The sequence below is a fragment of the Lepus europaeus genome, chromosome 22, assembly GCF_033115175.1.
Source record: "Lepus europaeus isolate LE1 chromosome 22, mLepTim1.pri, whole genome shotgun sequence".
NCBI lineage: Eukaryota > Metazoa > Chordata > Mammalia > Lagomorpha > Leporidae > Lepus > Lepus europaeus.
Genome location: NC_084848.1, coordinates 42396799 through 42422567, shown reverse-complemented (window position 1 = coordinate 42422567; position 25769 = coordinate 42396799). Strand labels below are relative to the sequence as shown.

At 38.2% G+C, this 25769-nt stretch overlaps 1 protein-coding gene across 10 annotated transcripts in view; it reads left to right on the top strand.

Moving 5' to 3' along the window:
- Positions 1-14667, top strand: part of LOC133751300 (zinc finger protein 271-like) — a 41045-nt gene extending 26378 nt beyond the window's left edge. For 4 of the 10 annotated variants that reach the window (XM_062181272.1, XM_062181271.1, XM_062181269.1 and 1 more), the window contains 5 exons: positions 434-476; positions 2423-2486; positions 2984-3110; positions 3350-3442; positions 7702-14667. In XM_062181272.1, the coding sequence (XP_062037256.1) occupies positions 2987-3110; positions 3350-3442; positions 7702-9962 (2478 nt within the window). In that variant the 5' untranslated portion in view covers positions 434-476; positions 2423-2486; positions 2984-2986 and the 3' untranslated portion in view covers positions 9963-14667. The remainder of the gene's footprint in view (positions 1-433; positions 477-2422; positions 2487-2983; positions 3111-3349; positions 3443-7701) is intronic. The other 6 variants (XM_062181278.1, XM_062181277.1, XM_062181275.1 and 3 more) reach the window with 3 other exon arrangements.
- Positions 14668-25769: the final 11102 nt, after the last annotated feature.

The following is a 25769-nucleotide window of genomic DNA, read 5'->3' as shown; positions in this document are numbered from 1 at the left end:
GCCAGAAATACGAAGCTGTAAGTTGTATGTTTTCTATAGAATTTCAGGTCTAAAAAAACAAGTGTGCTAGTGTACATACAAATATGGAATCCTGTGTGGTACTTCTGCATTAATAGAAAAATAATAAACCCAAAATAACTTTATTCAGTGTAAATTTTAGTGACAATGTAATATTTATGTATTTGATAACTTCATTTATTTGAACAATCACCCTTAAAGTTTAATTTTTTTTTACTTTTACATTATTTTATAAAATTTGTAGAAAATGCTTTCATTAAACCAATAACTTCTGTTTAATCTATGATGCCTTTCCCTATATATTTCTATGTCTAAAAGTTTATTCCTTCGCAGTGAAGCTGATGTTTTCTCAATGTATTCATTATGCTTTATTCATTCTACCATATATTTATTTATATATTTTTTTGCTTCACAGTTCAACATAGAAGGTAACTAGAGAAGTTCACCTTTTCTTCCAGGTATGATTCTTCACATAGTTCTAAGAGCAAAGAAAATATATCACCTGTACATGGTTTACTTTTTATTTTTGTTATTTATTTGAAAGTTAGAGTTATACAGAGAGAAGGAGAGGTCTTCCATCTGCTGGTTCACTCCCTAATTAGCTGCAATGGCCAGAACTGCGCCAATCTGAAGCCAGGAGCCAAGAACTTTCTTCTAGGTCTCCCACATGGGTGGGTGCAGGGACCCGCAGACTTGGGCCATTTTCTACTGCTTTCCCAGAGCATAGCAGAGAGCTGGATTGGAAGTGGAGCAGCCAGGTCTTAAACTGGCGCCCATATTGGATGCTAGCACTGCAGACGGTGGCTTTACCCACTACAGCATAGCTCTGACTCCCATGGTTTACTATTTTTTTTTAATTATTTTATTTATTTGAAAGAAACAATTACAAAGACAGGTAGAGAGGACTTCATCAGCTAGTTCACTCCACAAATGGTCGCGATGATCAGAGGAGAGCTGATCTGAAGCCAGGTGTCAGGAGCTTCTTCTGGTTCTCCCGTGTGGGTACAGGGGCCCAAGAATTTGGACCATCCTCCACTGCTTTCCCACACACATTAACATGGGGGTGGATTGGAAGTAAAGCCACTGGGACTTGAACTGGCACTCATATGGGATGCTGGTGCGGCAGGCCAGAGCTTTATCCCTTTGTGCCACAGCCCTGGCCCCTATAAATGGTTTTCTTAGTTATTCCTCAGCTTATTGTCAGTTTTCATTTTTTGAGGTTTATAATAGTTTTTTAATTAAAATGGAAAAATAAAATTTACTCTCAAGGAATGTGTACAAACAACATGAATGATAAATGTGGCATGATTATGAAACATTACAATCATCTAAAATAAGATAGTTTGGTCTCTGGTCTTTCTGTTGCCATAGCAAAATATATATTCGTTACATGTTTTACGTTGAGATTTAGAGTACAGTATGCTAAATTTTTGGGTCATGATGTCTGAAACAGTCTTTATTGTTATGGATGATACACTGGGCAGTGTTTTAGTTCTACCCTGGAAATAAAAATAATTAGCATTCTGCAAGGGTTAGAGATACTTAGTGCCAAAACAGAAATCAGTTAAGTTTGTTTTTGAATTGTTAGAGGATACAGTCTAGTTTTGAGAAGCTGAACTAGATTCAGGGTTAGAATATAAAATGGGCAGAAGAATGTACTGCAGGTTCTTTTCTAAGATTGATTTATTTATTTGAAAAGGCAGTTATAGAGATTGGGAGAGATGTACAGAGAGAAAAAGATACCTTCTACCTACTGGCTGATTCCCTAAATGGTCACGTGGCTGGAATAGGGACATGCCAAAGCCAAGAGCCTGAAACTCCACCTAGGTCTCCCATATTGGTGGAAGGGGCCTAAATACTCAGGCCATCTTTCACTGCTCTTTCAGGAACATTAGCAGGGAGCTGGATTGGAAATGGAGAACCCAGGACTCAAATAGTCTGTTCATATGGGATGCCAGCATTGCAGGTGAAGGCTTAACCTGCTGCATCAACATGCTGGAGCCTCCTGCAGTTTCCTAAACAAATCTATATGCATTTCTCTCAGTCACAAATGCAGATTATGTTGCAGACTTTCTCAAGTTCTGTTTTTGGGTAAATAATTCCATTGTTTTCATTTTAATTTGATATAATGTTATTTCAGTTCTTTGAGTGTTTATCAATAGAATAATCATAGAGAAAGCCAAAAGCTATTTTCTATTCTTTGTCTTACTTGAATCTTCTCTGTTTAAAAATATTTATGAGCTTGACAGAGAAATAAGTTGATGGATCACAAGAGAGATAACTCCCACATACCTATTCACACCCTAAATAACCATACCAAGCAGAGGTGGGGCAAGACTGAAGTCAGGAGTCAGGAATGGTGGCAAGGCCTTTCTCATTCATGCCTTCATCATTGATTCCCCAGGTCTGCATTAGCTGGGAGCTGGAAACTGGAGCTGGCCCTGGAAATCAAACTTTTGCAATCTGAGGTAGAAGTAGGGTATCTTAGTGGCATAATAAGCATAAACTAAATGCCTCCCCTCTCTTTTAAGATATTTCTTCTTGGCCATATTTGAAGTGACTGTGCATGATGTCTTCCTGGAAATTCTTCCTGTTTGTTCCCATTAAAGCTTCACTGATGGTTTCTTGTCTTTTCCCTGAATACTTCTACATTCTTCTCTTTAACATTGCTCTTTTAAGAGTTAATATTGTCCCCTTTCAGCCTGCTTTGAAATTCCCTTTGACAAATTCTGGCCCTTTGAGATCTAAAACTCCTGTTTCCCTCCAGCTTGGGCATTCTTCACAGCCTTTAGGTCATAGGTTTGACTCAATGTTGAATGCTTCTGTGTGGCTGTCCAAATGCTCAAAAAGTATAAAATGAAACCACATCCTTCCTTCTTCCTTCATACCGATATAGAAGATACACAGCTGTCAGTGTTTGATATGTGACAGAGTTGATATGTTGACCAGAAGTGTTCTATTACAGGTGATGATAGCATTTGAAGACCTGGCTGTGTACTTTACCTGGGAAGAATGGCAGAACATGAACAAAGCTCAGAAAATCCTGTACAGGGATGTGATGCTGGAGATCTACAGCAGCCTGTTCTCCTTGGGTGAGTGACACCCATCACAAGCCTAATGGTCACATTTTCATGCTATTTAACAAATAAGTGAACACTTTATAAAAGTTTATGATGGGCAGGCATAGCATTTGAGTCCATGAATAATCTGAATACCTACAATCTGGGAAAGGATTCAAATGGGAATATTTGTTGCATAGCTCCTAGGCCAAGCTGTACTCCTTTAATTAAGATAGTAAATTTACAGAGTCTTCCATTGTTTCCATTAATAGGACACTGTATTACCAAACCTGACTTGATCTTCAAGTTGGAGCAAGGAGCAGAGCCATGGATGGTGGAAGAATGCCTAAATCAGAGCCTTCCAGGTCAGTCTGCACATAATGGGCAGGGAGGCCAAGGCAGAAAGTGTAGTAGATGTTGTCTGGTGCTCTTTCCATAAATTTTTCCCAAGTCTTACTAGGTTAGGTACATGCCCCAAGTTCTAAATTGTCCTTCTCTATACCTTCATACCTTTTCCTTAATTCCTTCAGTACTTGGTAATTGGGTAACTTACAGAAACTCGTTTCAAACTGAGTTCCCACTCATGGTTTTGGCCAGGTACAGAACTTGGTATTTTAAGCATCTCAACACTGAACCAATAAATTCGAACTCTCTCTATATTGTCTCTTTCCATTTTTCTTTCTCTGTGCCTCTCAAATAAGAAAATGATAGGTTGTTGAGAACAGTTGAGGAATAAGCCTGTGGCTGGCAACCGTCTGTTCCATTCTTTCTTTGTGTCACATTTTCTGTCTCTCAAGTAGGTAAATATATAAGTAAATGCTAAAAGATGCTCAGAAGTTAGCCTCTGTGCTGTGACATCAGAAATCGTGAAGCTTAGCATGAAGTTGTATAGGAACATGAAAATAAGTGATCCTAGACTCACCAAGAAAGTCTGGAGATTCTGAATCCCAAGGACAAGTAACACAGTTTCATTTTGAATGGCTCAGATTTGTTTAGGAGTGGAGTTTGAAGTATGTATTATCTTATTTTTCAGTATCGTTGAAAAATAAAAAAGATAAGAAAGCGTTAGGAAATGAAGATTTGTTTGAAAATAAGTTACAACTGATAAAAAGGCTCCAGAAACTCAAATTATCACAGAGTAATAATTTGAAGGTAGATAACCAGGTAAACACATCCTGGGTTGCAGAAACAAATTCTGTAAGCTGATAGAGAGTGTGTATCCAAGTTGGTATATTGGGAATTTTCTGAACCTGTTGTATTTCTGAGAGGCTGAAGATGTTAGATTTCCTTAGGAATATGAGGAAGCTGTCATAGAGTGCAGATAATACCAGAGTTTTTCATTTGAAAAATCCCACAAATGCTGTTTCCCTGAGAAGACTGAACATGAGACAACAATAGATTCAAATCTTGTTCTTTAAATGTGATCTTATTTAGAGTACAGACCCTTGTAACTCCTCTTCACCTAAAAGTAAATGATCCAGTAAAACATTCCCATATTTATAGTTGAAATATCAGGGAAGCACAAAACATAAAATTTTTAATAAAAACCAATTGAAGAAAAAAGGTAGGAATAAAATGGTAGCTAGGCATGGGTAAATATTTCTACTAAATATTTGTCCATTCTTTAAAATCTTTTATAATTGTCTCATCTTTGTGAAAAGCAGAATAACAATGAGAGGAGAAAGAGATCTTGTATTAGCTCACTCCCCCAATGCCTGCAACAGTTAGGTCTGACTAGTCTGAAGTCAAAAGGCTGGAATTCCATTTAGTCTTCTCTGTAGCACAGGGTCCCAAGCACGTGAACCATTATCTGCTGCCCCCTAGTTTACATTAGGAGAGAGTTGTAATGGAATCAAAGTAGCCATTGCTCAAACTGGCACTATTTTTAGATCCAGGCCCCTGAAGCAGTGAATTAACACATCTAACCATAAAAGCCATTCTACTATACTTGTAAAGAATTCAGCTAGTAAACAAGGTCATGCTTGAACAATGGGAAATCTCTTGGTACAATTTATATATCAAGGTGTTAAGGAAAAAAACCATATAATGGTCAGAAATAAGTGTCTTTTACTGATCACACAGCAAGACCACTACCTTATAATTTTCGGTACAATCCACTCAAAATGGACTAAAGACCTAAATCTATGACATGATACCAGCAAATCATTAGAAAACATTGGGGAACTTTTACAAGTTGCACAGGTAAAGAGTTCTTGGAAAAGACCCTGTAGGCACAGGCAATCAAAGGCAAAATCTACAAATGGGATTACATCAAATTGAGAAGCTTCTACACTGCCAAAGAAGCAATCAGAAAAGTGAAGAGGCACCTTACACAATGGGAGAAAATATTTGAAAACTATACAACCAATAAAGGACTAATAACTAGAATATGTAGAGATCAACAAACTCAGCAACAACAAAACAATCTGGTTAAGAAATGAATGGCAGAAGACTCAGACATTTTTCAAAGACGAAATCCAGATGGCCAACAGACATGTGAAAAAATGTTCAGGAATTCTAGCCATCAGAGATGCAGATCGAAACCACAATGAGGTTTCACCTCACTCTGTTATCAACAAAAAACAAATGCTTGCAAGGATGTGGGAAAAAATGTACCCTAATTCACTGTTGATAACTAATAAAGGCAACCTGTAGAAGTGAAATTGACAATTTGAGAAGCAGTGACATTGAAAAGCCCATGCCTTGACTGTTGAGGAACAGGTTGTTTTTAATTTTATTTCCTTATTTTCATTTATTTTATCTTATTTTACTTGCCTCTTTTTTTCTTTCATACTAATCATTGAACTGTTCACTTAACATAGAGTTAACCGTATGTGTATAAAGTCAATTGAAAATAGATCTTATTTAAAAATAAGTGTGAGAATAAAAGAAGTAAGAGGAAGGGGGGTGGGAGTGTAGGTTGATGGGTGGGTTGGCACAGAGGGAAGAATCACCATGACCATAAAGTTATAATTGTTAAATGTATGAAGTTTGTAACTGTAAAGCAATATAGTTCTGCATACATTCCTATGACTTCTAAGGATGCAGCTTAAAAACTTGCCATGGGACACCAAATCCCCTTAGGCTGGGTGGAAAAATAGCATTCTAAGTGTTATAGAGATCATATGGATAGGAATAAGTGTTAAAGATGTCATATAGGTAGGAACAAGTATTAAAGTGATCATATAAATAGGAATAAGTGTTTGGTAATAATCATAGGTAGAATTAAAAAGGGGTGAATGTTCCACCATGGGAAGCAGTCTGCACTACAGACTCATACAGTGACAATCGCCTTAAGTAGCACTCTGACCTCAGAATCAACCCTTAAGGTATTCTGGTTTGACTGAAAAGCCCAGGAAAAGCTAAGACACTTTGGCAAATAGTGTTCTACTTGAAGGACCTCTGTGTGTGAGACCCCAGTGGAAAGAAGTGGCCACCAAAGAAGGATGTACTTTCTGTGAAGGGAAGAGAGAGCTTCAACTTTGCCAATTGCCTTGTTGAAATACTGAAGGAGTTTGTGGATCCAAAAGACTTCCATAGCCTATGCAGCTCTTGTCAAGGCCCCCTGGTGATCACTGATGTCATACATAACAGTTTTAATTGTTAAATAAACAACAGGAATCACTGCGCTATCTTCCCCTGCAGGACTTCTGATCTCAAAGACTTGTATTATAAGACCTTAAAACTTGTTCTCAAAGAATTACTTCATTTTATGCTATAGTTATGTCTAAGTACTCGCCATAGAAGTATCATTGTTTGGTTTTTTTTTTTTTTTTTTTGTTTTGTTTTGTTTTGTTTTGTTTTGACAGGCAGAGTGGATAGTGAGAGAGACAGAGAGAAAGGTCTTCCTTTGCTGTTGGTTCACCCTCCAATGGCCACTGCGGCCGGCACACTGCACTGATCCGAAGGCATGAGCCAGGTGCTTCTCCTGGTCTCCCATGCAGGTGCAGGGCCCAAGGACTTGGGCCATCCTCCACTGCACTCCTGGGCCACAGCAGAGAGCTGGCCTGGAAGAGGGGCAACCGGGACAGAATCCGGCGCCCCGACCGGGACTAGAACCTGGGGTGCCGGCGCCGCAAGGTGGAGGATTAGCCTATTGAGACATGGCACCAGCCCATTTTTTGGTTCTTTAAAGATAATTAAATTTCAAAAAAAAAAAAAAAAAGAGCAAATTACCTTTGAGATGTAATGACTTTGAACAGCTCGTCTGGACTGTTGAGGAATAACTTTGGTTCTTCTTTTTTTTTTTTTTTTTATGTATTTTGGTTTTAGTTTTTTTTGTTTGTTTGTTTGTTTTTAATCTTTCTTTTTCTTCCTCATACAAAGTGTTGAACTTAACCTAGAATAGAGTTAATCTGCTCTGTATAAAGTTAATATACATCTTAGTAAAAAACAAGATTGCAAACAGGAGAGGGTATATGAAGAGGTTCAGGAGTGTGGGTAGTAGGCTGGGTACTCTGGGAAGAATTACTGTGTTCCTAAAGTTGTATTTATGAAATGCATGCAAATAAATTTGAAAAAAAATCTTATGCACTTAGATAACAAGTAACTTCATTCCCTTTCATCAGTACTCCAGGAGAAGCACTTATATGTGATTCATTGATTTTTTTTTTTCTCATTTCAGTTGCCATGAAAAGTGATGATATAATTAGGACCAACCAGGAAATTCAAGACGAAAATTTGAATCATGATGTTATGACAAATAACGAGTCATCAACTCCCAACATAGTTGAGATAAGCAGTTCAAATCATATTTCAAAACTGATTATCAAAGATGAAAATTATTTAGCAATGAAACCTGAGGAATGCAATGTATGTCACAATATGTATCCCCACAGTGGGCCTGATGAGCTACAAGCTGGTGAGAAACTTGATGCTGTTATGGTACCTGGGAATTCCCTCAATTGCTGTGAGCCTCTTAATGAGTATCACAATATGCAGACTGTGACGCAGTCATTTGAACATAGTGGACATGAGAAAGACTTCAAAAGGGAGAAGATATTCTTCAGATTTGAGATGGTCCATATGGGAGAGTCCTATAATGAGTCAACTGTCACTGTTGGAAACACAACTCAAATTGAAAAAACTTTTCATAAAGATACTAACCTCCGTATGCATCAACAAATCAACATAGGAGAGAAATTCTATGAAGATATGGGGTATGTTTACCAATCAGATCTTGCAGTAAATCAGAGACCAGATACAGGGAAAAAATCCTATTCATGTATACTTTGTGGGAAATCATTCAGTTATAAGTCCTGCCATAGCATCCATCACAGTATTCACATGCAGGAAAACCACCATGTATGTAATGAATGCGGAGAAATCACATACCAGAAGTCAAATCTTATTAGACAGCATACAAGGGATAAATCTCATGAATTCAATGAGTGTGGAACAGCCATTTTCCAGAAATCATGCCTCATAAGACATCAGAGAATTCACACAGGGGAGAAGCCTTATGAGTGTAACGACTGTGGAAAAACTTTTGACTATAAATCACAATTCATAATACACCAGAGAATTCACACAGGGGAGAAACCTCATGAATGCAATGACTGTGGAAAAGCCTTTGGCCAGAAATCAGACCTCATCAAACATCAGAGAATTCATACAGGAGAGAAACCTCATGAATGTAGTGACTGTGGAAAAGCATTTGGCAAGAAGTCAAATCTTGTAATGCATCAGAGAATTCACACAGGAGAAAAACCTTATGAATGCAGTTGTTGTGGAAAAGCCTTTCTGTGCAAGTCACACCTCATGAAACATCAGAGAACTCACACAGGTGAGAAACCTTTTCAATGTAGTGAATGTGGGAAAGCCTTTGGTAGTAAGTCAAATCTCTTAATGCATTATAGAATTCATACAGGGGAGAAACCTTATGTATGTAATGACTGTGGAAAAGCTTTTGGCCAGAAATCAGATCTCATCAAACATCAGAGAATTCACATAGGGGAGAAACCTTATGAATGTAATGATTGTGGGAAAGCCTTTGGCCATAATTCAGACCTTATCAAACATCAGAGAATTCACGCAGGGGTGAAACCTTTTGAATGTAGTGACTGTGGAAAAGCCTTTGGCCAGAAGTCAGACCTTATCAAACATCAGAGAATTCACAGTGGGGAGAAACCTCATGAATGTAATTACTGTGGAAAAGCCTTTGGCTATAAGTCAAATCTTATAATGCATCAGAGAATTCACACAGGAGAGAAACCTTATGGATGCAATGGCTGTGGAAAAGCCTTTATGCGCAAGTCACACCTCATCAAACATCAGAGAATTCACACAGGGGAGAAACCTTATGAATGTAATGACTGTGGGAAAGCCTTTGGTGATAAGTCAAATCTCTTAATGCATCAGAGAATTCACACAGGGGAGAAACCTTATGAATGTAATGACTGTGGAAAAGGCTTTGGCCAGAAGTCACAACTCCTAATGCATCATAGAATTCACACAGGGGAGAAACCTCATGAATGCAATGACTGTGGAAAAGCCTTTGGCTATAAGTCAAACCTTGTAATGCATCAGAGAATTCACACAGGAGAGAAACCTCATGAATGCAATGACTGTGGAAAAGCCTTTGGCTATAAGTCAAATCTCGTAATGCATCAGAGAATTCACACAGGAGAGAAACCTTATGAATGCAATGGCTGTGGAAAAGCCTTCCTGTGCAAGTCACACCTTATCAAACATCACAGAATTCACACAGGTGAGAAGCCTCATGTATGTGGTGACTGTGGAAAAGCCTTTGGCTATAAGTCAAACCTTGTAATGCATCAGAAGATTCACACAGGAGACAAACCTTATGAATGCAATGACTGTGGAAAAGCCTTTGCCAATAAATCACGACTCATAATGCATCAGAGAATTCACACAAGGGAGTAAACTTAGGAATGTAATGGCTACGGAAAAGCCTTTGGCAATAAATCACAACTCATAATGCATCAGAGAACTCACACAGGGCAGTAACTTTATGAATGTAATGACTGGAAAAGACTCTTGCTGTAAATCACAACTTATAACACTAGAGCAACTTCTAAGACTGGATGAGTGGTGACATTCTTTCAGTTCCTTTTTTGTTATGGAAGATCTTTATTTCACATTCATTCAAAATACAGAGGTCAGCAGGGTATAGTATTCTCAGTTGACAGGTTTTTTTTTTTTTTCTCTTAAAACTTGGACTATATCTCTATTTTCTCCTAGCCCATAGAGATTCTGATGAGAAGTCACCTGCGAATCTATTTGGAAATCCTCCGAAAGTTGTTTGGCATTTGTGTCGTGCATGTTTTAGAATATTCTTTATGCATTACTGTTGAAAGTTTGCAGTATTGTGGTAAAGATCTTTCTGGTCAGTGCTATTATGAGTTCTGTGTGCTTCCTATATTTGGACATCCCATTATTTCTGAAAATTGGGAAAATTTTTATAATTATTTCACCAAATATGCCTTCTAAACCATTCTCTTTCCACCCCCCGGAACTGTATTTTGGATCATTTTATTGTATCCCATAAATTTCCAACACTGTCCTATTTTCTAAAATTTTATTTTTCAAGATTCATATATTTATACACACACACACTCCTGTAGGTTTTAGGAACATAGTGATATTTTCTGCCCTCTCCTTGATACAAGTTCCAGAATTTCCACCTCCTTGCTCTCCTGTTACCTCTCTTAATTTTTACAGAGATCCTTTTTTCAGCTTACTTTATACACATAAGGCAAACCCTACACTAAGTAAAGAGTTTAACAAATAGTATGAAGGAAAAAAGAAAACATTGTTCCTCAGCAGAAGAGATAAGGGCTTAAACAATCATCAAATCTCAAAGTGTTCATTTCACTCCAATGTATTGTAGGTATTCTGTTAGTTACCACAGATAAGGGAAAACATAATATCTGCTTTTTAGGGGCTGGTTTATTTAAGTGCAGTGTTTTCCAGTTGCATCCATTTTGTTGCAAGAAACATGATTTCTTTATTTACAGCTGAGTAGTGCTCCATAATATATAAATACCAGAATTTTTTAATCCAATCAGTTAATGAACATCTGGGTTGATTCAAATATTAGCTATTGTAAATTGAGTGGCAATGATTAGTTATCAGTGATACAGATAACTGTTTTAGATGCTGTTTTCTTTTGATTCGAGTGAATTCCCAGGAGTGTAATGACTGGATTATGTGCTAAGTTTATATTCATATTTCTGAGGTATTGGTAATCTGTCTTCCATAGTGGCTGGGCCACCTGGAATGCTCACCAACAATGGATTAGGATACCTTTTTCTCCATCTCTTCACCAGCATTTGTTATTTGTTTATTTCTGTATGTGAGCCATTGTAAATGGGTTGAGGTGAAATTTCATTGTAGTTTTGACTTGCGTTTCCCTAATAGCTAGTGATCTTGAGCATTATTTCACGTGTCTCTTGGCCAGTTGTATTTCTTTGCTAAAAAAATGCCTGTTCAGGCCCTTTCCCATTTTGTTACTGGAGTGTTTGTTTTGTTGTAGCTGAGTTTCTTGAGCTCTTTGTAGATTCTGTTTATTAATCTTTTACCACTTGAGTTGTTAATATTTTCTCGCATTCTCTTGGTTGCCTCTTTGCTGAGTGCTTCTTTTGCAGTACAGATGCTTCTCTATTAGTAATCCCAATTATCAGTTTTGGCTTTGATTGCCTGTGCTTCTAGGATTTTTTTTCCAAGAATTCTTCACCTATGCTAATGTCTTGTAAGGTTTTTCTATGATCTCTGATGATTTGATGGTATTAGGTTGTAGATTTAGGTGTTTGATTGATTTTGATTGGGTTTTTGTTTAAGATGTAAGGTAAAGGTCTTGCTACATACTTCTGCATGTGGAGATCATTATCCAAGCACCATTTGATGGAAAGACTGTCATTGCTCCATGGATTGTTTTAGCTCCTTTGTCAAAAATAAATTGGTTGTAGATGTGAATTGATTTCTGAAGTTTCTGTTCTTTTTCATTGGTCTACAAGTCTGTTTTTGTGCCAGTACAAGACTATTTTGTTTATAACTGCCCTGTATTATGCCTTGAGATCCAGTATTGTGATGCCCCGCCTTTGTTTTTGTTACATAAGATTGCTTTAGGTATTTGAGTTCTCTTTTGTTTTCACTTGATGCTCAGCATGATTTTTCTAGATTTTTCATAGCACTGATAAATACCACTTGGTCCAGGTGAATGATTTTTTGATGCATTTTGGATTCAGTTAGTATTTTATTGAGGATATCTGCATCTGTATTCATCAGACAAATTGGTCTATAGTTCTCTTTTTCTGTTTTATCTTTTTCTGGTTCAGCAACTAAGGTGATGCTGGCTTCATAGAAGGAGTTCCCTCTGTAAGGAAAGGAGGGGAGAAACAAAGAGACTGGGTACAGAGTCACTGGAAAACCAAATTTATTCAAAGTTAACTCACAGAGGTTGACCTGCTGCCAGCGTGCACACCGAACACGTGGCTGAGGGTCCAGACCCAAGGGACTGAGCTTTTTTATATCTTAGGTGAGCCATTGGTGAGAGTGGGGAGGGTAGAAGCTGGAGGCTAATTTCTTCATACAGGTTCTTCAAGTTTGCCTCCCAGGCCACCAGACCTGTGAATGAATGCAGGGGGTGTGGGGTGGAGAATAATAGTGTGTGAGACTGAATTGGGATTCAGTGACAAGGGATAAATTTTGATTTTATCTATCTGAGGCTTATTTCTTTTTCTATATCCCTTCTTTTCAGTTATTTTTATTAGCTTGACAAAAATTGGAATTAATTATTTAAATATCTGATAGAACTCTGTAGTGAAACCATCCAGCCCTGGGCTTTTCTTTATTAAGAGGGTCTTTATTACTGATTCAGTTTCAGTCTTGGTTATTGATCTGTTTAGGTTTTCTGTGTCTTTATGACTCAATTTTGGTAGATTGTGTGCCAGAATCTCTCCCTTTCTTGTAGGTTTCCCAGAGCCTGTGGTATGCCTTAATGGGAATGCCTCCTCATAGTTCTACATGTGTGCCTTTGCCATCTGTCAGTCCATCCAGTCAGGCTCAGAGTAAATGGGGACTGCAGATATTTCTCTCCACTAGAATCTCTGGATCACACAAGGGTCACTTGCCAAATGTAGCTCTCTCCCTGCATCTGCTGCCAGTACTACCACGAAGATGGCATCCTGTTTCAGCCAGTTGCTGTGCATGTAAACAGAGGTTTTGGCATCTGCCACCCAACTTCAAAATGGCATTCATTCTCAGCCAGGCAGCGGGTGCTGTTGTGGGGAGGTTGGGGTGAAGTAAACATGTCCATTTTACTTACACTGGTAACTGCTAATGCCATCTAGGCCCTAGAGCTTCAGTCTGGATATGCACCATACTCTCCCTTCAGCCATATCACCACAGGTTGCTGTAGTCCAGTCTCACCTTTCTCCAAGCTGGCACCCTCTCCAGCTCTCAGCTGCTGTAGTTTTTTTCTTGTGTCCTTGTTCATAGAGCATGGCCACATCTTTGGCAAAGGTCCATGGTATTCCTCTTTCTTTTGTAGTTTCCAGTGTGGTTTTCATTCATTCTCCACTGAGAGTGTGTTCCCTCCTTTTTTTTTTTTTCTTTGCTATTTTATCCCTAGCCTATACAGTATGTTATTCCCTGATCTATCATCTTGGAATCTCCTACACCTTATTTTCCACAATCAAAGATTGTGTAAATATTTCTATTTTGTTTCATTAGAGCAGATGACTTGCCCATGATGTATCTAAACTTAAAGTGATTCTGATATCACAACACGGTTTATCTTCTTTGCAGGAAAAGTAAAGGATTTCTCTTAAAACTTCAACTCGCCAAACAAGACAATGCTGTTTGCTTTTGGTTTTCAGTGGTTTATTTAGGTCTCCCTGGTTTATGGTATCATAAACATTTTGCATTTTAAGAAAAATATTTTTGTTCAGAAGTTTGTATCTGTACCATCTTTTTATTTTTCCTTTGAATCATTATGTTTAAAAGTCTTCCAAAGCAAAAGTTGACTCCTAGAATCAAATGCTAAAGTGTGCACACTGATATGTGGATAATTTCACAAAGTTCACTCATTTAACTGGGCTGATCATTGCCAAACAGTGTTTAATGGTCATCATGGAACAATCATTTCATTTTAAATTCTCTGGAAACCAAAATAACAGAAACATTTGCTTCCTCATATGTATATGGAATAAAACTATGGATAGTATGTTTATAACCTTATAAACATATGTCTTATCCAGACATATTTTACTTTTTAACATTTAAAATTGTATCTGAGAAGAAGAGAAATTACTTCTCCAAATGTCTGCAGTGCTTCAGGGCCAGGCTAGGCCCTGAAGCCAGGAGTTAGGAATTCAATCCTGGTTTCCCACATGTTTGGCAGGAATCCAATTACTTGGCCAACACTGCTGACCCCAAGAACTGTGTTATTGGACCATGGTGACAAGAGCTATAATTAGGATAAAACCCAGATACCATGATGTAGGGGATGGGTGTTTTTACCTACATCATCATGACCAGGTGAAATGTCCAGCTCAGATGTATTTCAAATGAACACTTCAGGATTGTTTGTTTTTTTTTTTTTTAATCAGCATTTAAGATCTTAGTATTAATGTTTTTTTTTTTCCTTTTTCTTTTTCTTTTTTCTTTTTTTTTTTTTTTTTTTTTTTTTTTTTTTTGCCAGGCAGAGTGGATAGTGAGAGAGAGAAAGGTCTTCCTTTTTGCCGTTGGTTCACCCTCCAATGGCCGCTGCGGCCGGCACATCGCACTAATCCGAAGCCAGGAGCCAGGTGCTTCTCCTGGTCTCCCATGTGGCTGTAGGGCCCAAGGATTTGGGCCATCCTCCACTGCCTTCCCGGGCCATAGCAGAGAGCTGGCCTGGAAGAGGGGCAACCGGATAGAATCCGGTGTGCCGGCGCCGCAAGGCAGAGGATTAGCCTATTGAGCCATGGTGCCGGCCAGTATTAATATTTCCTTAAACATTTATTTATTTGAAATACAAAGTTGGAGAGAGAGAAATCTTCCTTTAACAAGTTTGCTGCCTAAATGGCCACGATGGCTCAGCCAGACTGAAACCAGGAGCCAGGAGTTTCTTCCAGGTATCCCTTGTGTGTGGCAGGGACTCAAATACTTGAGACATCCTTTGCAGCTTTCCCAGGCCATTAGCAGGTAGCTGGATCAAAAGTGGAGCTGCTATGACCTGAACCTGCACCTATATTGAATGATGGCAAAGCAGGCTGTGACTTTATCTGCTTTGACACAATGCCAGCTCAAAAGGTTTTCTTGATTTTTAAAGATTTATTTGTTTAAATGTCAAAGTTACAGAGGGAGAGGGAGAGACAGATTGGTCCTCCATCCACTAAATTCCTCCCCAAATAGTCACAAATACCAGTGCTGGCCCAGGCTGAATCCAGGAACCAAGAGTGCCATTCAGTTCTCCCATGAAAATGGAGGGGTCCAAGCATTTGGGTGGGTCATCTGCTGCTTTTCCAGGCACATTAGCAGGGAGCTGCATTGGGAGTGAACAAACTATGTGAACCAACTTGTATATGAGATGCTGATATTGTAAAGTAGTGGCTTTACCTATTAGACCACAACACTGGCCCCTTAAGTTTTAATCTTCAGTATTATAAGGTAGAATAAAAGTTGATGACTCAGTAAATCTAAGCTTAAAGCAAGCATTATAGAATAATCTGAATTTAAATATTTTCTCAAAAATGAAAATATTACTGAGTAGAATCAAAATCATTAACTGTCATTTACACTTTGTGCCATGCCTTTTTTGTATAATGTTTAGGCATAAGTGAATTTTTCTTCATATGTGCTGTCAACATAATGCTGAAATTTCAATCACTTTTTTTAAAAGATTTTATTTTTATTTATTTAATAGAGTTACAGAGAGAGGTCTTCCACCTGCTGGTTCACTCCCCAGATGGCTGCAACGGCCAGAGCTGCATTGATCAGGAGCCAGGAGCTTCTTCTAGGTCTCCCACACATGGGTACAGGGGCCCAAGGACTTGGGCCATCTTCTGCTGCTATCCTAGGCCATAGTGGAGAGCTGGATCAGATTTGGAGCAGCCAGGACCCAAACTGGTGCCCACATGGGATGCTGGCGCTTCAGGCCAGGGTTTTAACCCGCTGCTCCACAGTGCCGGCCCCTCAATCACTTATTTTTTGATTGTCAATTTATTAAATGCCCCATTAAAGGTAGAGGCTAGAATAACCACTAAAATAGGTCGCTCGTCTATTTTCAGTGCATTTAAATTAGCTTGCTCTCAAACTTTATTCTAGAGGGCAATGGCTTGGAACAATGCTCATGTGCAGCAATTACACAGGTTTTACCAGAAAGCCTAGTTTGATGTTAGGATCTTTTTAATGGATATAGGGAATCCACAGAACATTGAATTTGGAAAATAAATATCTTTCATTCAGATAATGCCTAGTCCAGGACTTTGCCATTTCATGACTTATTGCCCTTGGGAAACCAATTACTTTGCTTTTTAGGCTTCAGTTTAGTTTTCTTTAAAGTTAAGATAATGGAAGCTATCCTATTTTTTCCTGAAAAAATAAAATGTTGGAAACATTGTATAGAATAAATATTAGCTGTTATTTTTATCATCTATTTTTATTTTTCCTAACTAATGGTGTCATTACTGTGTGATGTTAAACTGTACGAATTTAGGTACAACTGAAAAAATATCTGAGCCTTAGAAAAAAAAAGTATTTTAAATGAAGTTGTATAATTTCAACTTTATAATTAAAACTATTTTTCTACATATAATAACACCCCTTTCACTTCCTGTTTAATTAGATTTAGTCATCTCCTACCTGATTTCTTAGATACTGTAGTTTATTTACTCATTTTCTGCTTGTGATGGAACCTTCATAATTTGAAGAAAGTAAATTAAATGGTGTTCTTGTTCAAAAATGACCATTGATTTTGGGCCAGCATCATTGCATAAAACCACTGACTACAGTGTTGGCATCCCATATGGGTGTTGGTTGGAGTCCCAAATGCTGTACTTCTGATCCAGTTCCCTGCTACTGGTCTGAGAAAAACAGCAGAAAATGGCTAAGTGTTTGGGCCCTTACAGTCATATGGGAGACCTGGAAGGATCTAATGGCTCCTGCTTTCTTCCTGGCCCAGCCCCTGCTGTTGCAGCCATCTGGGGAGTGACCCAGTGGATGGAAGACACTCTCTCTCTCTAATTCTGCCTTTCAAAATAAATTTTTTAAAAAATGAAAATTTTCTGCTCAGGTACATTTTACAAAGAACAGAGTACCTTTTAACTATGTCAGGAGCTTTTGATTCTTCACATATGTTCCTTCCCTATACTAAACTCACAAACCAGAGTCTAAATTTTGAAATCATTTCAAGGTATATTACAGTAAATTAAGGTTTTAATCATAGCCTATAAATCACCCTGCAGAAAATAACGTGAAGAGTTATTCAAATCATCCACAAAAGTAAAAGTAGAATCATAAATATCAACAAAAAAGCAGGAAAGTGTATTCTAAAAATTGTCCATGATAAAATACAAAAAAGTAATAAAATGTAAGACTTAAATTCAACCACATACGTATAAAAGGTATGATAACACACTTAAATGTCAATTTTAACAGAATAAATATAAAAGCAAGGCACAAATATATGCCACTCAGAATAAATACATGTTAAATATAAATACATGAATATGTTAAAGGTGCATATGTCATCACAACTCAAAAAGAGTCCTATATTAATATAGGACAAAGTTTCAAAACAAAGAATATAATTCCTCTTAAATGAGTTTATAATGAGAATTAAGCAGGAAATCATAACTTTTTTAATTAAGTAATTTATTTATTTGAAAGAGAGAGGTCTTCCATCCACTGGCTCAGTCCACAAGTGGCCACTATGGCCAGAGCTTAACGGATCTGAAGCCAGGAGCCAGGAGTTTCTTCCAGGTCTCCCATGTGGTGCAGGGCCCCATCGAGTAGGGCCATCTTCCACTGCTTTTCCAGGCCATAGCAGAGGGCTGGATCCGAAGTGGAGTAGGCAGGACTTAACACCAGCACCCATATGGGATGCCTACACTGCAGGCCAGGCCTTTAACCTGATGCACCACAGCACTGGCCACCGTAACATTCTTTTTTAAAAGATTTTTAAATTCTATTTGAAAGGCTATGTGACTGGAGGGAAAGACAGAGATATTCTATTTACTGATTCACTTCCTAAATGGCCTTGATGGGCCAGTCTCAGCCAGGCTGAAAGCCAGGTCCCCAGAACTCCATCTGGGTCTCCTGCAGGGGTGGCAGTGCCCACTTGGGCCATCTTTGCTTCTTTCCCATGTCAATTAGCAGAGAGCTGGATCAGAAACAGCAGCTATGACTAAAACTGGTCCTCAAATACAGAATGCTGGTGTCTTTGATGGTGCCATAACTCACTGTGCCCCGACACTGACCCAGTGTCAGTTCTCCTAATAACAAAACTTCAGAATATATGAAGAAAATAGTGATAGAACTGCAAAGGAACAGCCATTAAACAAAATCAATGTTAAATAGATTTCAGTGCCATCTTGAAGGCACATATAAGGATTGATTTATTATATAAAGGTACGGATATCTACTCTCACTTTTATTCAGTGTTGTACTAGGCATTTGAATCTGTCAAGAACAGGTAATTTGTACTCATTTGCTCAGGAGACCTTCATAAATTTCATCATCTTTTCTTTGTGAACTTTGGTCTTAATGATATGTTCAATCCTGTCCCATGCAGTTGTGTTCCTGGGAATGACATAACTCCACCTTCATTTTCCAAGAACCTTAATCCAGGTTTCTTGCTGGCTAATACTATGGCAAATAGAACACCAAGAAACACCTATCCAGATATTTTGAAAGGAAAAATGTTATTTTTTTCTCTAGAGTACTCAAAGTAGCAAACCTCCTCTTGTTCTTACTATAACTGGAATGTCTGACAAAAGTAGTTACCCTTTCTCAGCTTAAGGACAGAGCTCTCACACTAATAGAGGTAGAAGGGAACTACATCTCAATTTTGAGTTGGTAAGTTAACCAAATGCTAGGTTATAAGACACAATAGGATGTGTTCTGTTTCTGTGATAATTTTATAAAATTAGCATTCTTCAATAAGTAATCATAGAAAATTATGGTGTGTAATTTTTTGCTCTTTAAAATTTTTGATGTATTTATTAAATATATCTACACCTATTTTTATAATGCTGATATTTGGAATTTAATGTCTGTATATGGCTGAAGAGGGCCCAAAGAATGGAATTCTCACTAATTTAATTACTTTAAAGTGTGTAGCTAGCTTTTATTTTTTGTGGGAGTTTTATAAATGATTATACTCAGGCATATTATCATTCTTTTAACTTTAGTTTTCTTTCATTTTCTTGTGTATATTTGAAAATCATTTACCAATTTTTCTGAATACTCTAAGATAAACTGCATTTTTTAAGAATAAAATTAAAGATGAAAAATATATATTATAAAGAAATGTAGAAAACACCTTGAAAAAGATGGGTTATATTACTGGCAAAATGCCCTTATGAGGCTTTAATGTCTGCTTTTTTGAATTAGGACATTAGTGAATGCTTTTCCCAGATGTATAAATGGTATACTATTTATTAATTTTGGGGAATGGAGTAGATAGGTGGAATATTATTATTAGAATATTCACTAATGTTAACAATAGTTCCGTTTTTTCCTATATAGTTCTTTTATATAGTGGCTGATATATACTGTGATAAATAAATGTAAATTGCTTAAACTATATGATAGTGGCTGATATATACTGTGATAAATAAATGTAAATTGCTTAAACTATATGGTGAAAAATGTCACTACATTTTCCCATTTAAGTTTTCTTTCTGTATATCAGATATAGACTTCTGGATCAAATCTTGGAATTTGAAAAACAGTCTGTCTTAATAAATAAATTCTTGCAAGATAAAAAATATAGGAACTAAATTTGTCACCATTGTACTTTGAAATAATTTTTAAGAACAGTTGATATTTAAGATTCATATAAGTCTACAAACATTTAAAAGCACACCCTTGATGTGAGTGGAGCATCATTTATGTTGCTTAGGAGGCCTGCAGCTTGGGTATAATATCTATTTCCACTTCCTTTTCCAGCCTCTAATAAACACTCAGAATGGTAGTGGTGATGGCTCAAGTAGTTGGTTTTTGTTACCCTTGTGGGAGATTCAGATTCAGTTCTGACTTCTAGTTTCAGCCTGTCCCAGTCTCAACTTTTGTGGCATTTGGAGCATGAAAAAGTGACTGGAAGCTGGTTCTTTCTGTTGTCTCTGCTTCCATCTTTCTCTTTATTTTCAAAAATAATTTCTTTTGGGACCAGCACTGTGGTGCAGTGGATTAAATCCCTGGCCTGCAGCATCAGTATCCCATATGGGTGCTGGTTCAAGCCCCGGTTGCTCCATTTCCAATCCAGCTCTCTACTAGTGCACCTGGGAAAGCAGCAGAGTCTGGCCTAAATGCTTGGGCTCCTGCACCCATAAGGGAGACCTGGAAAAATCTCCTGGCTCTTGGCTTCAGATCAACCCATCTCTGTACATTGCAGCCATCTGGGGAGTGAACCAGTGGATGGAAGACCTCTCTCTCTCTCTGTCTCTACCTCTTTCTGTAACTCTGTCTTCAAATAAATAAAATCGATTTTTAAAAAAGGTATTCTATTTTTTTTACAACCACTAATTATATTTTCATTTTAAATAAAAAATTAAGTGCTGCATGATTTTATGAGATATTAACCATTGTGTTGGGCCACATTTTTATTGTAAAAAGTCTATTACAAAAGTCAATTATAGTTGCTTTTTTATATATTATCAGTTACATCACACATTTTTGTGAGATAAGCAGGAAAATAATCTTGTTACCTTTTTTACTCAGACTGGATTATACCAACTATGTGTGAATGAATTGAGAAGTGTAACTCCCATTGTTGAGAAAAATATAATCCAGCTATTCTTTTCAATAATTGTCATTAGTTTTGTCACTTATCAGCAGAAAGCTGCCTCGTTTTGTTTCTTTTAAAACCACTTGTCAGCGGACAGGGCCCGGGTGCAGTGGGTAAAGCTGCTGCCTGAGTGCCAGCATCCCATATGAGTGCTGGTTCTAGTTGTGACTGCTCCACCCTTGCAAGGTAGATGCCTTTATCTCTGGTTGGTAGCGGGAGTTATTTAAAGGCAAAAAGTATGTACATGGCCATAGTCATGCACAGAAACAGTAGCCAAGGCTCTGGTGCCTACACATTCCCTGTACTATTATCAAAGAGCTCAAAGCATATATGATCGAGTGTCAAACAGCAGGAAGCACAGCACAATTCTTGCTCTAATTTCTGTAAGTCTGTAGTTAATTGACAATAGTTTGGAGGAGGCAGGGAGAAAAGAGACAGGTTAAATTTTGGTTGTGAAGGATAAGGAGAGCAAGAGAATATAGCATTAGTCCAAAGAGCCTGCTTTGGAAAACCAAAGATTCTGCCAATGGAGTTCAGAATGCCTCTCAGGGAAGCCAGTGAACTCTCCAAGAATCTAGGCGGAGATTGGTTTTTGAAGAATACTAAAGGGGTTCACAGGAGTGATCGAATCCCATTGGTGATTCTAAATAAATTTCCTACCAAAAAATGTTGAATGAGAATGAGCCTAAAGACGGAATATGAAAATATTCGTCTTAAAATTGGTAAAATAAATGACTAGGAGGAGTGATAGGTATATAGTCATGAAAGATCAACACAATTCCATTAATATGAGGAGAGACAGGTGAAAACTCAGCTTTATGAGTGAATAAAGTAACATATTTGTTCAGTTGTAATATTTGTATTTTTTGCCCTGTGTCTCATCTGATGAAGGAATTTGTCAGAGGCACCGGGAACCCTTTAAGGATCATCACAGCTGGTCTTCATTGCCTCAGAAAATCCCTGATTAAGAAGTGATGCACTAAGTCTTGCTTCCTTGTCCTCTGAATGTGTTGCCTTGTTACTTCATTATACTACTTCTTGGATGAAACTAACCAAAAGCAAACAGCAAGTGTAACTGGTGTGATTTCTAAGGTATAGAATGAACATTAGGTAGCCAGTTCAGGTTCTCTGAAGGGTGAACATATAAACAGCAAACCACACTTGCTACACAATAGCAAGGTGGCTGCTGACCATATCTTGGTGATGAAGTTTGAAATTTAAAGTGTAGCATAGAATTCTTTTTTTTTTTTTTTTTTTGGACAGGCAGAGTGGACAGTGAGAGAGAGACAGAGAGAAAGGTCTTCCTTTGCCGTTGGTTGGAATGTGTGTGTGAAAGAGAATAGTGCCGGCTATACAAGCTCTCAGTAGAGAGTAAAATAATGCACTTTCTCTTCTGTGCCTCTGGGCTTCAACCCCTTTCAGGATCAAATTGTTTCAAGCATGTGGGTATATTCAGAGTATCCTGGTGCCCTCAAAGATAGGCAGCACCTCTCACTCGACACCCAGGGTGCTTTATAGACTTTCCATTTGGGATCAACATCAGCAAGTTTACTCACAGTTAAGATACAGATGCGTTTAGACTTTAGAGTGGAGTAAAAGATCCGGAGGTGGGCATTTCTCCAGTATTTACAGTTATGCTGATGTAGATGTGGGAACCAGACTGCTATTCAAACCCAGCACTAACATTAAGACATGATCAGAGGGCTGGAGCTGTGGCATAGCAGGTAAAGCCACTGCCTGCAGTCCCAGCATTCCATATGGGCACCGGTTTGAGTTCCAGCTGCTCCACTTCCAACCCAGCTCCCTGCAGATGCACCCAGGAAACTAGTGGAGGATGGCCCAAGTGCTTGGGCCCCTTCACCCACATGGGGGACCCAGAATAACCTCCTGGCATCTACCTCCAGATTGGCCCAGCTCTGGCTATTGTGGTCATTTGGGGAATGAACCAGCAGGTAGACGATTTCTCTATCTCTCCCTCTGTCTAACTCTGCCTCTCAAATAAAAAAAAAGACTGATAATCAGAAGTATGGAATGTGATGACTTTAGAGATGTTGCTTAATGATCCAAATGATGTTTTGGAGCATAGGTGAGAGGGAGGGTGATGTGGGAAGTATCACTATGTCCCTAAATCTGTATATATGAAATATAAGAAACTTGTATGACTTAAATTAGCTAAGAAAAAAAGTTTGATAATTAAAAAAGCAAAAGGACCCTAGTTAGGAGTAATAGAGACAATGGCTATAAACCATAATTGAATGGAAAAATATGGAAAAATGACCATTTTGCCAATACACAGTAGATTTAATGGTAATCACAGGTCATTACAATTATAGAAGTATAACATTGTTAACCACTGATTTGACAAAGTTATAAAAGTGTTTTACAAAACTATATTTGTGAATTGGATTAAAATGATGGAGTAGGGAGGGAACTTACTGCTCTAGCCTAGGAGAAGATAGTTTGAAAAAAAGGAGAGAATGCAGTATCAGGGAAGAGATAGGGAGAACACAGCAGAGGAAACGCCATGTAAAATATAGGGACACAGCTGACCTATGTAGAAGGTGTGAGTATGCACAAATCAGGACCCCAGCAGCTGAGAGCCTCTGAACCAGCTTTGGAGAGAGGTGAGACCAGACTGCAGCAGCCCAAGTCTGTGGTGATAAAGCTGCAGGAAAAGCTGAGAAGAATCTGGCTTGGAGCCCTGTAGGGGATAGTGTACCTGTCAAAGTAAAGGAGGAAAAAGGGGGCTGCACATTTTTCTCTCCCCAATCATGCTGCAACAGCATCCTGTAACAAGCAGATACAGAACAAGTGCCATTTTGGACATATGTAATATATTGTTGTAGCACCCAACAACCAGTGGAGTGTAGACCTCTCAGTCTGGCGGGGAGAACTGATGGGGGGCTGGGTGCTCATGACTGTGGGAGGCTTGTGTACCAGGACTGACTGTGAAAATGCTGAGGATGTGTGGGAAGGCTCAGGAGTATGGCTGGGATCTTGGGCAGTCACTGTTGGAGGCTCCAGACACTCAGTGCTCCCTGGTTCCATGGTAAGGGACATTGCTGAGGAATCTACTTATACCAAGGACTGCACAGATAGTTTGCACGGTCCTTGTGGAAGTGCAGCTGCATATTATACCCACTGGGGCTTGTGTCCAGACCTAATCTCCTTTGAGGAGAGGAGCTGAGTCTACACAAACAGAAGAAAAACCTCACCTCTGATTAAAGAAAAAAAAGGAGATTTACCACGCCCAACATGGGTGTCATCTTAACACTCTCTTCACCCTGGAGCACTGAACAGAGCTCCTTGATCACACCCATCACATACCTCTAGGTATCCCCTAAAAGAAGACACTCCACTAATCCACAAAGACATAGTCCAAAGACAAAAGCTACCAAAGAAAAGAAGAAGAAGAAACCAACAAGTATCTCCAGACATGCCAAATAAAAACTACACCAATTCAAGAAACAAAAATAAGGAACACAGCATAAGACCATAAAAAATACAGCACTTCAATACTAGATTGTGAAGATGATGAGTGGAGAAACACAAGAAATGGAATTTAAAAAATTGATCATAAGATTCCATAGAAATAATAAGAAGCAAATGCATGAACTAATGAAAGAAAATTTCTCCCATGAAATTGAGATCCTAAAGCAAAATGGAATTTTGGAAATGAAGAATTCAATAGAACAAATAAAAAAATGCCATGGAAAGCTGTAACAGCAGAATCAGTGAAACAGAAGAAAGAATATCTGACTTAGAAGACAAATTGCAGGAAATTATACAGTCATACAAAAAACAAGAAGAGGGAATTAGAAAACTAAAATATACTATTCGGGATCTACAGGATACTATCAAATGACCCAACATACAGGTTTTAGGAGTTCCTGAAGGTGTGGAAAGAGAAAGGATTATTAGTGAAATAATAACAGGAAACTTCCCTAGAATGGAGAAGGAAAGGGAAATCCAAGTACAGGAAGCATGTAGAACGCCTAATAGACATGACCAGAAATGATTTTCATCATGACAGTTTGTAATCAAGCCCTCCACAGTAAAACATAAAGAAAAGATTTTAAAATGTGCATCAGAGAAGTGCCTTTCAGAAGAACTCCAATGAGACTCACAGCAGACTTTCATCAGAAACCCAACAGGCTAAGGGAGAATGGTGAAATATATTCCAAGCGTATGAGAAAAAAACTGTCATCTCAGAATATTGTACCCTGCAAAGCTCTCATTTATGAATGAAGGTGAAATAAAGACCTTCCATAACAAATGTAAGACCCCAGAAAGGTGTCTCACGATCCGACCGACCCCAGATGCACGAATTCCACTCCAATCGATGCAAAGAGCATGAGGAAGTTTATTACATCTGCGCAGATGGGCCGTCTCTAAGCACAACAGCACCCTCTGGTGCAGTGCGAGAAGAGAGGCCCCGATCATCAACCGCACAGAGTATTTAAGGCTTAAAACCACAACATTAGCATATCTCCACAGCATTACAAAAGATCACAAGATAAACCACAGCATGACAAAACAAATCACAAGGTAAAGGGTTTTTCCAGGGTAAAGGAACAAAGTACTTGAGCAAGCACAAATACGGGGTCATCATGACCAAAAACTTAACATAGCTCCTAAAATAATTATCACATGCTCAATTATCTCATGAAAGCATTAACACAATCATCACATGCTACAAGTTCAGCTAAAATTCAGTTATCTTATAAAAGCATTTT